The sequence below is a fragment of the Eschrichtius robustus genome, chromosome 11, assembly GCF_028021215.1.
Source record: "Eschrichtius robustus isolate mEscRob2 chromosome 11, mEscRob2.pri, whole genome shotgun sequence".
NCBI classification, from domain to species: domain Eukaryota; kingdom Metazoa; phylum Chordata; class Mammalia; order Artiodactyla; family Eschrichtiidae; genus Eschrichtius; species Eschrichtius robustus.
Genome location: NC_090834.1, coordinates 102,734,124 through 102,746,197, shown reverse-complemented (window position 1 = coordinate 102,746,197; position 12,074 = coordinate 102,734,124). Strand labels below are relative to the sequence as shown.

Here is a 12,074-nt window from a genome sequence, read left to right as displayed (position 1 = left end):
ATGTTCTTTAATAAAAAAGGAAAAACTTATTTGATTAAAAGAAATATTTGCTTAATGTAATTTACGAACCCTCTGAGCAGTTTGGATTCATGTAAAAGCAGTTTACTCAGAGTACACTGATTTCGTTGAACAAGTAATATCTTAGGAACAAGACGGTGTGTGCACTGTACTTAAGCCAAGATGAGATTAAAATATCCCTGCAGGTGTAACCTGGACCCTGAGATTGAAACGTGAAATCATCAAGGAGACCAATTTCTACCAAGCAAAAAGCAAGTCTAATAGTCAGAGCTGACCAAGGGCACCTTGGGTTGCCTTTGAAGGTAGTGAGCCCCTTACTCAAGCTGCTCAAGCAGACACCATTTTGTGAACATGCTGCACACAGACCCCAACCCTGGCAGCCCTGAAAGTCGATGAATTTATTTCAAGATTTATCCACAGACATGGGATGCTCTGTGGCCCTCTCCCAATGTCTTGACTCTCCATAGTCTTTGGCCTGCTACAGGTTTATGGCACCATTTTCCATAGAAACCGGAGGAACGCTTACTCAAGCTTCAGGTGCTGGTGGGCAGGTGGTCTAATTTTAACACAGTCATCATATGGCCACAAGAACGGGTAGGAGTATCTGTGCTTTTGTTGAAACCTAAGCTCGTTCCCCTGTGATATTTATGCCAGAGCTGAAATGAGCAAGCCCTCTCTTTGCATAGATTCCCCAGTGTTTCAAAATCCCTTCTTGTTCTTTCTTTTCCTAACCCATCCAGGAGATGACAGAAAACCTTGATCACCGGACCAATACTTACCAAGTCTATTCTAAAGATCCAGGGGATTTACAAGAGGTCCTTGTCTGGCCAGGAATTTTCAGCCAGAAGCAGCATTTGCAGATTCAAGGGGAGGACATGTTTGGGGCCATTTGTGGGGAAGAGATGGGTCCATTGGAGTACAACTCTTGACAACCAAGGTGGAGGGGTGAAATTTTATTATTAGGCTGGCTTATGAATAACTCATCTGCTAGAAAACTCTTGTATCCACTCTTTGCCTGAGTAGGTCGTATTCATCCTTCAAGTTTTAACTTAGAGCCCACTTTCTAAGAGAGTGGATATTCCTATTCCATAGGAGGCATATTCTTCCTATTCCCAAGAAGAGTATAGAGTTTGGGCAAATGCTGCAGCAGATCCCAAATGGGCAGCAGCTGGGGGCTGTCAGCTCCCTGCAGCCCTGCGAGCAGGATCTCTCTTGCAGGGAGATGTGAGCGGTGCACCATCATTCTTGCTTTCATGTACCACTCTAAATATTTTGAATGTGAATACTCTTTTCCTCCTTGAACCATTTCTTTTAAATAAATTCCCAGACATGGAGACACTGAATCAAAGGGGGAGTATGAACAATGTCCTGGTTCTTATACCGATAGCCAGAATGCCCTTTGCGGGGATGGCCCGGTGAAATGTATCAGTTTTCCTGCTCCATCCTTCCGTGAACGCCACGTAGGTAGCACCAGGCTGTACAGTAAACACGTATATGTGGACGGCCCAGGAAAGAACTGAAGGGAGACGGTGATGCCCCCACTTACAAATACATGACACACCCTGACGTGTTGAATCAAGAAGAGACGTGCAAAAATAGTTGCCCCGATGGGCTTCCCTGGTGGCGCAGTGGTTGAGAATCTGCCTGCCAATGCAGGGGACGCGGGTTCGAGCCCTGGTCTGGGAGGATCCCACATGCCGCGGAGCGGCTGGGCCCGTGAGCCACAACTACTGAGCCTGCGCGTCTGGAGCCCGTGCTCCGCAACAAGAGAGGCCGCGACAGTGAGAGGCCCGCGCACCGCGATGAAGAGTGGCCCCCGCTTGCCGCAACTAGAGAAAGCCCTCGCACAGAAACGAAGACCCAACACAGACATAAATAAATAAATAAATAAATAAATAAACCCAAAAGTTAAAAAAAAAAAAGAGTTAGAAGTGACTGCAGAATCTGTTGTCCAACCTCCAGTTTCCCAGTACTAATTCTTGTAAAAAAAAAAATAGTTGCTCCAAAAAGGAAGGAAATTCTGATACGTGTTACGGAACGAATAAACCTTGAAGACATTAAGCTAAGTGAAATAAGCCAGTCACAAAAAGACAAACACTGTACGGTTCCACTTCTCTGAGGTGTCTAGAATAATCAAATTCATCCAGACAGAAAGTAGAAAGGTGTTGCCAGCGACTGGAGAGGAAGGGGTGGAGGGAGGGCAGGGAATGGTGAGTTGTTTAATGAGTGCAGAGTTTCAATTTTGCAAGAGGAAAAATTCTGGAGATTGGTTGCACAACAATTAGAAAAGGTAAAGTGGTAAATTTTATGTTACGTGGTTTTTACCGTAATTGAAGGAAAATAAAATTCATTATAGCTCATAAAACAGCCTGCCAACTGATGTCTCTTGCTGTCTGCACTGCCCTCTGCTGGTCAACGATGCCCACGACGCAGGGAGGAGCACTCCCGGCTTCCAGAATAAAATCAACTGCTCACCACTAGGGGGAGCCTTTTATTTTATTATTGCTACCCGGCTTTTAAAACTGGCAGAAGTATGCTCAGAGGGTAAAAACTTCATCGAAAGCCTGCACCATAAACCAAGAGGGTTGAAAGCCACCCCCATCCTTCACGTTTTTTTCCCCTTACGCTTGCCCCTGTGGTTGTATGCCCACATCCTCTCAAAAGTTATCCCAGCCTCTATCAGATAAACCATAACCTGGTGACTTGAAAGATTAAAAGCTACGATTCCAGGAGAAGGGGGATGGGGAATAAATTAGGAGTTTGGGATTAAAATATACACAGTACTATATATAAAATAGATAACCAACAAGGACATACTGTATAGCACAGGGAACTATGCTTAATATCTGTAATAACCTATAATGGAAAAGAATCTAAAAAAGAATATATATATAAAATGGAATCACTTTGCTGTACACCTGAAACTAACACAACATTGTAAACCAACTATATTTCAATACAAAAAAATTTTTAATAATGAAAGTAATAAGATTTTTTAAAAAAATTTTAAAAGCTCTCAGGGGAATTCGCTGGTGGTCCAGTGGTTAGGACTCCGCACCTCCACTGCAGGGGAACTAAGATCCCGCATGCCATGCGGCGGGGCAAAAACAAAAAACAAAAAACAAAAACCTCTCAGGATATCAGGATGTATCAGGATAGTGATTTTATCAGTGTAACGCACATTTGATCTACTGGCTGTAGTGCATATCACAAATTTTTCTGACCCTTGGTAGAGTTTTTCCTAAATTGCTAGTCTCACCTAAAAAGGCCCATTGGCCTCAAAACAGGTTGAATTCATGGAATATTCTTCAGGAGGAGACCAGAAAAAAAATCGAAGTTTCCACTCAGGAAGCTGAATGTGTTCCTTTCGACTCCAGCAGGGAACTAGGTGATTTCTACTTCCCACTGTGGAAATGGGAAGATAGTTGAGTGAGACAATGCAAAAAGCTCCATAAAGGAGTGGTTTTTGAGATAAGGCTTGAAAGTTCATATTTGGTTGACTACTGGTGTGTAACAAGCCACCACAAAATTTACTGGCTTCAAACAACAATTCTTTATCACTCACTCTTCTGTGTTTTGACTGGGTTGAGCTGGACACTTTTTCCTTCCATGGGATGTTGGCTGGGAGCTCACCTACATAGCCTCCATGGAGACGGCACGAAAGCTGAGCTAAACCAGGACACTGGCAGAGCAAGCCATGCATCTCTCCAAATAGTCACATGGTCTCTCCCTCTCTGTATGGCCTCTCCAGGAGAATAGCTGGATGGTTCAGGGCTCTCAGGAGTGCAGGTTTCCAGGTCTTACATTTAGGCCCTAGTGATGACACAGCTTAATGTCTGCCACATTGAATTAGTTAAAATGAGTCACAGGGCCAGCCCAGATTCACTGTGGGATAGGACTTCACAGGGGCATGAATCCTGGGAGGGGTGGTTAATTGGGGACCATCACTGGAGACTGGTTACAACAACGGTGAGAAAAAGATGCTGAGATATAGAAGGATGAGCAGAGAGAAAAGCCTGGATAAAAGCACAAAGTATCTAAAGACACAAAAGAATGGGCTAAAGTGTATGGTTTGTAAAAAAGAGTCAGTGGACAATTGGTTTGTAAGTGAGGCAACAGTCAGACTACTGGGGACCTTGTACGTTAGGCTCAGCGATTTGGACTTAATTTTGTCCAGTAGCTCTCAAATCCAACTGTGCCATGGAATCTCCTGGAGTCCAGGGAATGCCAGCTCCCCAAATACCATCAAAATAACCAGCTGATGAGACAGGGAGAAGTCCATCTCAGCAGAGATTTGGCAGTGTCTCAGAGAGGGAAAGGCAAGGTTAGAATTAGTGAGAATTGGAAGTTTGGCTTAAGGCAGGTCCCTCAATGGAGAGGGAGGGTTGTCTTGACTAGGACTGGGTAGAGATCACAACACAACAGTCTAAGGCAGACAGCAAAAGCAAGGTAAGGCAAAGGAGTCATATAATCTTAGGGCACAAACTGTTGTGCTTTCCTTGAGGCGTTGATGGATATTCTGGAAAGCATAATTAAGCCACTTGTCTAGGCAAGAATCTCCTGGAATAGTAAAATTATGCTAATGAACAGATTGGAATACTAGGTTAACATGAAGAGTAAGCTCTGTGGAGTATAGGTAGTTTGTGTCTCAGAACTTTGTCAAAATACAGATTCTCAGAACTCATCTTCAAAAGTTCCTGTTCAGTGGAACCCAAGAACCTTTATTTTTAATAGGCTTCATTGGGAATCAATGCTATAAGCTGACGGGTAGTAGGGCAGACTGTCCCCAAATATGCTGTTTTGGTATATTGCTTATTTCAAGCTAAAGGCATATGAAAAACAGCAAATGCAGGAAGAGGCTTTTTCTGAACTTTCCTTATCTGTCTAAAGAGAAATCTTCCAAAAGGAACTCAATTGTCATAAACCCCCTCCCCAGGAGTTTATCATCCAGGGAACATGTACTACTCAACACAGGAGAGGAGACTACAGGTCAACACCAGAACCAGATGAACTTTATCACAATCACACCTCCCATCTGTCTTCTAAGGACCCATTCATCTTTCCTAAAAATCACTTGTTCTCCCTTAAGAGGCCTTTGTGGCCACCTCTTCTTTTCCTATTAAAAGGATATTTAAGTCTAAATTCTAAAGCCAACCTCTTTGAGCTATTCATTTCCCCCTGGGTATCTCCCATGTATACATGAGGTAGACATATTATAAACTTGTTTTTCTCTTGTTAATCTGTCTTTTATTACAGGGGGTCTCAGTCAAGAACTCAGAAAGGTGGAGGGAAATTATTTTTCCTCCTCTACAAAGCCATGAACCACTGTAGGTTAAGATATAACGATGGTATAAACACAGGTTAATTCAGTGACGCTGGTCAGGGTTTTTCTAGATTCTGTATCCGCTGCCAGTTTTCCTCATCTCTTTGATGATTCTGGATCTTCTCCAAGCTAAGTTGCAGAGAATACGTGTATCCATTGCCAGGTGAGGCAAACCCAGGAAAAATCCATGAGGAAAAGTATCACAGGAAGGGCAGGGATTGTGCAGGAAGCAAGGATTCCCAGGTGTCTTTGGAAGGAGAGGAGGAGTGGGAACTGGAAGTTTCTTTATCCTACAAGTCCCTTGGTCAGATGACTCTTGGGTGTCGATGTCAGAGTGAGGGTGGGGTTCCACACAGAGGCAATAGGAGTTACTTAGAAGTTTAACCCAGAATCCCCATCAGCTTGAATTCAGGATGATTGAGTCCTTAAGACTGGAATTTAGGACCCCTGGGCTGCCCCTGACGTTGAACTATAAACACACCAGACTAAAATTCCCCCAGACTTTTCAGCCTATCTGACCCTTAATTGGCGTAATCTTGGTTAAATCACTGTTCCTCTCCTCCCCCTCACATTCACAGATGTTTACAGAAAAGAAGTTCAAGGAGATTAAGTCACCTGTCGAAGAACACAAAAAGCCACTAAGTGCCACGCTCTATCCCAAATACAGTTCTGCTGAACTCCAGCTAACTTCCCCCTCCACTTCTTTATCATTATTGCCTCTTTCCCTTTGACAAACAGCATGATTTTTTTCAAGCAGCATGATTACTTGGTCCTTGTCCTTATTTGAAAAATATATACACAGATAATGCTGCAGTTAATAATCTTGTGATTCTATTGAAAGGAGTGTCTTCCTTTGTGTTGTTATTTAGGACCACTTTGCATCCTCATTCATCCATTCATTCATTCATGTATTCCCTCCTCAGATAAGCGTCTAGAAACAAGTAGGGTGTGGAATGAGACTGAAAACAGGACTCTGTGGAGCTCTCCTGGGTACAAAAGCCCCTCAGTGTCCCCTGTTTCTTGTTTGTAGGAAAAAAAAAAAAAAATTTGAGTCTTCTAGGCCTTCCCCAAGTTCCAAAGAGCAGGCTCAAGCAGTTAATAGGTTAATATAGTCACAAGACTCCTAGTTCCTCCTGAAGGGCTATAGATAACAATCTGATACACATCTCTCAGTTCTTCTACAGAAACTAAGATCCACCCACCCAGGTGGATGATAGTGACCACCTGCTGACCACAAGCATGTAGACCCCAGACTAGCTGGAACCAGAAGGCTGAGATTCCGGAGACATCACCCTGTTACTTCACCACCAACCAATCAGAAGAAAGTCACACACCCTGAAGCCCTCATTCCAAATTTTGCCTTTAATTCTTCCCGCAAAACTACTGGGGAGTTCAGGTCTTTTGAGCATGAGCTGCCCGTTCTCCTTGCTTGGCATCCTGCAATAAACCTTCCTGCGCTCCAAATTCCTCACTGGTGTCAGGCACACAAACTTGGTTTCAACCATAAGACCCCTACCTGCAGGGGCCAATATTTAGCCAGTAACCCCAGGAAGGCCACTTGCAGCTAGTGTCAGTTCTGACTGGCTTCGCCTGAAACTTGCAGGGTGTTAAATATTTGGACTGTTTTCTCTGCCTATCCGCCAGGGTAATTGCATGTGTGTCCCCTAGGGCTCTCAACTGGAATTCGCACTGCCTCAGGCTGTGAAGCAGGGTGGAGCCTGGACTGAGCCTGGTTGTCAGGACACAGGGACTCAGATCTGGCCCTGCTACAGTCCTTGCGCACCTCACTTTCCCTGGGAATCCATTTCTCCACAGTAAAATCAACATACGGCCTGGTACCACTTTTGCAAAAGCAAACAGTATGTGTCCATGAGCCTGGGTTCACGCAAGGAGACGTGTCTGGAAGGATATATAACCACCTCATCACAGTGGTTATCTGTGGGCCTTTTCACTTTATCTAATCTCTTGACTCTTCATTTTCCATAACAATCATTTGTTGTGATTTTTAAAAGTGAATAGCTAGAAAAGTCCTATTTGTTCCTGTTTTGCAGGAAGTCACACTTTTTTATCCCTGGTCCCACGGAGTGGGGGGGGCCTTGACATCTGACTCAAGGCTGTCCTGCCTGTGTGTTCCTTACACTGCCTCTGAACAACTGGGGGATGTGAGTGCTGAGCACCGTTTGACCCTCTTAATCCCCGAGTCTCAGCCAGTGCGGCCCAGGGCTGGTAACAAAACATCCTCACGATTTTCCTTGCCCTCCTCTTGCTGGCATCTGATCCACATCAGCAAAGGCTTAGCCACCATTCAACCAAAGCATGCTTATCTCCACAGCCATAAAATATCCACAAACCTGCCCAAGGTCCTGGGAAAGAGCTATCACCCAACGTGATAAATTTCCAGTTTCTTGAACTTATGACATGAGGTGTTTGTTCCTAAGTCACAAGCGCAGAATGTGGGAAAGCAGTGTGATTACTTGTCCCTGTCATAGGAAGATACACCGAGGGGGGGTGGGAAGCTTTACTGCTTTCCCAGAGAACGGGAATTTGCTTCTCTAGCAAATTCTCCATCCTAAACTACCTTATGATAAATAAATGACACTTTTTGATCAAAGAATTGCAAACATAGAGATCAGAGGGAACCACACGGTGGTAGAAAGAGCACTAGACTTTGGATTCAGACCAACGTGGGTGCGAATTCAGACCTTAAACAAGTCACTTAACCCATTTCACTGAATGAACACCCTATTTTGTGCCAGGCAACTTGTTGGGCATCTTACATCCAGTAGCTCAAGCCTGAAGAGCTTTGTATTGCTTTCATCATGTAATAGATGAGGGAAGTGGGACTCAGAGAAGAAAGCCATGCTAGTGGGAGGGCTCAGCTGATGAATGATGGAGCCCAGACTCCAATTCAGATCTTGAGATGTCAAGGCCAGTACCTATTCCTCCAGAAAGTATTGCCTCTCCCATACACGATGGGGAGAAAAGACCTCTGCCCCAACCACACCACTGCAAACAGGTGTGACCAGGATTGATACCACTGGGTTCGGTGATCCCACATGCCCTTTCCAGGAGCCTTCTTGAACTCCAAAAGCTCTAGGAGAGACAAAAATCAAGAAGACCCTGACACTGGATAGGAAGAAGAAGCCCTGAGCCCAGATCAGTGGATGGAAACTGTCCTTTGGCATCAGATGAACCTGGATTCGAATGCTGCCTCCCCTGGGTACCTAACTGTGACCCTGGGTACTACCCCTGACTTCTCTGGGCCTGTTTCCTAATGTGTAAAAAGAGACTGGTGAGATGTTAGAATGGGATTATAAAGCACTAGCCCAGGGTGTTATTTAGAGCAGCTGCTGATCTCAGGGAGACAGGGGCCCTAGAGAGCTCCAAGCAGATGCAAGAGGAGGAGAAAAATTCTTGGGCCCTGGACTGTTTGTGAAGTGTGCTAAGCCCCCTTGAGAAGCTCTGTCCTGCCCATATGTCAGGGCTGTGGCGCACTGGCACAGCCATACTTGATTTTTTTAATTTTATTTAATTTTATTTATTTATTTATTTATTTATTTATTTATTTATTTATTTATTTATTTATGTGTTGGGTCTTCGTTTCTGTGCGAGGGCTTTCTCTAGTTGTGGCAAGTGGGGACCACTCTTCATCGCGGTGCACGCGCCTCCCACCATCGCGGCCTCTCTTGTTGCGGAGCACAGGCTCCAGATGCGCAGGCTCAGTAGTTGTGGCTCACGGGCCCAGTTGCTCCGCGGCATGTGGGATCTTCCCAGACCAGGGCTCGAACCCGCGCCCCCTGCTGGCAGGCAGACTCTCAACCACTGCGCCACCAGGGAAGCCCGATTTTTTTTTTTTTTTTTTTTTTAGAGCTGCCCTGAACCTGCTCTAGTCCAGAAAGGGGCTCTTTTCTGTAATATCTGCCGAAGGCCCACAAGGAAATCAGCCTGGAGTGAATGTGACCTCCTAGCCACAGTGCCCACAGGTTGGCTGGTCAACTGGGGAAAGGCCCCGTTTTCCTGGGCTACTTCCTCACCGAGGCTGAACTTGACACTTGGAATAACAGGACCCTAACTGCGTCCAGTGGCCAGGAGAGAGTGAGAGACTGAAATACCAGGTATTCAACAGATGAGGTTGGATTTTCTTCGTAGAGATGAATTCAAGAGGGCCTTCGGGCAATTCGCCACTCCCTGGCCCAAAGCCTGGAATTAGTTTCACTTCCCTTGGTGCTTCTGATAAGAGACCTGCTTGCTATTCTTTCCTCTGAAGACTTCAAGGAGAGGAAACTGGGAGGGGCTTGAGTTGGGCTGAGTCACTGCCTTGAGGCTCACTTAGCATCAGCTCCCAGGCTGAGAACTTCCCCTCGGCGACCCCAACCCTGGAGGAGCTAAGGCGCAGCAGGCCGCCCAGGCGAAGCTCTCCTCCAGCTGTGGCCCTGTGCCTTGCGCCCTTGCTGGTCATCTTCTTGGCCGGGTGCGGTGGCATGGGGGAACAGAGGGCGCCCGGCTTCCAAGGCTGCAGGCAGAGCCTGAACATGTCCGTGCTGGGGGCGCTGCCAGGAGGTGGCTGGGGCAACCTGCGCAACGTCGAGCTGGGGCTGGTGCTCAGGAGAGACTATTCGCAGTGCCTCACCACCGAGGACGGCGAGTACCTCATCCCAGACCGCGTGCAGGTGGTCCCGCGGCGGGAGAGTATAGTGGAGACCCGGGCGGAGCTCATCGACCACTGGGTCAACTACACTGACACCTGGGCCACCTCCATCAACGCTGAGCTCTTCTTCCTCCCCGACCTCAATGGTAAGTTCTCCGTGGACTGCCAGAACGTCAGGAAGTACAGCCTGGAGTACCAGACGGTCACGACCTGCAGATCCGCCAGGGCATCTACTCTGTGAAGGCCCCGGAGAACCCCGACTTCCAGCCCGACTTTCTGCGACATCTGCTGACCCTCAGCGACCACCTGGAGAACAACCAGACCCGGGGGGCCGAATACCTGGCGGAGATGCTTGTGCTTAGGTACCGCACGCACGTTCTCACCGACGTGGAGGCCGGGGCTGCCTTGGTGCAGGAGGACCAGGTGAGGCGGGAGCTGGTGGACAGCGAAGCCCGAGACAAGATCAACATCACGTACGCCGCCTCGGCCTTGTTTTTCCACGCGGTCAACGCTGGGGACGGGCTTTCCTGGCAGGCGCAGAGCCGGCTTCTCCAGAACTACGGGCGGAACACGGTGGCCTCCAAGATGCACAGCCACGGCGGCGTGCCCTTCTACCCGGGCATCACCCTGCAGAAGTGGCAGGAGGGCATCGGACGCCGGCTGGTGGCCATCGGTAGGTCGGGCCCGCCCCTGCCGGTACTGCTTCAGCCGGAGGCGCTGCCCGAGCTCCCCGCGCCCGCCGTGCGCCGCGCCATCCACCGCTACTACGCGGTCAACACGCGTCCCGGATGCTTGAAGCTTGGGGCTCCCACCTTCGACCCCCAGGCCAATGTGGACGATGGTTCTTGCGGAGGCCGCCGCCGCGCCAACTTCAGCTTCGGGGGTGTCTTCCAGGAATGCGACGCCGTGTCCGGGCGGCACGCCGATCACCTCTGCCGGGCCTATCGCATCCCCAAGCCGCTCACCGGCAGAGCCTCTTGCCCGGCCAACTGCACGGCCAGCGCCCTGGTCAGCGGCCTGAAGACGTGGAGCGAGGGCGGTCCTGAGTGCCGGCAGCGCTGCCGGAGGTGCTGGCTCTTCTTCCGATACTGCTGGACAGTGTGCGCCCCCCATGAGCATCGGAACGCCGCGAGCCGGGCTGCCTCCTGGTGCGCGCCCTCGGGGCCCTCCCTGCCCGCCCCTGCGGGCCTCCTCTTTGGAGGCCTGTATAGCCCTGGCAACCCAAACCCGCTCACTGGGTCCCAGGCCTGCCCCTCCCACTTCTACCCACTGACACTCTTTGGCGACCTCAAGGTCTGTGTGAGTAGCGACTCAGAGCTGGGTACAGCCCCGGCAGTCCCCTTGGGGGGTTTCTTCAGCTGCCAGGCGGGCAACCCCTTGGTTGGCCTTGTGAAGGGCCAGAGCCCTGGGCTCATGAAGGAGGTGTTCTACCAGGACAGCCCCACGGATTTCCCCACGAAATGCCCAGCAGGGTACAGCCAACACCAGGCTTACCTCAGCGATGGCTGCCAAATCCTCTACTGCCTCAGGGCTGGGGCCCTCTTGGACCAGCAGCAGGCAGCTGTTCGGATGCCCCCATTTATTCCCCCCCACCTTCCTCAACAGAAGCAGCGCCCACAGGCTCTCTGTCCTGGTTGACTCCAGTGGTCAGCGGGTCTGGGTGAGGCTGCAAGGCTCCGACCGCTGGCAGCAGGCCAATATTAATGACACATCCCTGTCAGCCAAGCTCTTGAGCCAGGCTGGCTTGGGACCCAGCGTTGGGGCCATTGTTGGCTCCTGGGTGGGTGCCATGGTGGCCTTGGTGGCTCTTGCTCTGGGGGTTCTTGCTGGGGGCTCTTGCTCTGGGGGTTCTTGCTGCTTCGGGTTCTATAAGAAAGGGGGGGGGACTTCCCTGGTGGCACAGTGGTTGAGAATCTGCCTGCCAATGCAGGGGACACGGGTTCGAGCCCTGGTCTGGGATGATCCCACATGCCGCGGAGCAACTAGGCCCGTGAGCCACAACTACTGAGCCTGCGCGTCTGGAGCCTGTGCTCCAAACAAGAGAGGCCGCGATAGTGAGAGGCCCGCACACCGCGATGAAGAGTG

At 49.0% G+C, this 12,074-nt stretch overlaps 1 protein-coding gene across 1 annotated transcript; it reads left to right on the top strand.

Moving 5' to 3' along the window:
• The first annotated feature begins 9,873 nt into the window (after positions 1–9,873).
• LOC137772281 (macrophage-expressed gene 1 protein-like) lies at positions 9,874–11,627 on the top strand. The gene is made up of 2 exons (XM_068556138.1): positions 9,874–10,135; positions 10,189–11,627. Exons 1-2 carry the CDS (start codon positions 9,874–9,876, stop codon positions 11,625–11,627), a joined length of 1,701 nt encoding a protein of 566 aa, XP_068412239.1.
• Positions 11,628–12,074: the final 447 nt, after the last annotated feature.

Excerpts from the sequence above, each read along its gene's own strand:
- LOC137772281 (XM_068556138.1), top strand. The coding sequence starts at position 9,874 with ATGTCCGTGCTGGGGGCGCTGCCAGGAGGTGGCTGGGGCAACCTGCGC. Across the intron at positions 10,136-10,188 it reads CTTCCTCCCCGACCTCAATG|ACGGTCACGACCTGCAGATC; the intron begins GTAAGTTCTCCG and ends CTGGAGTACCAG.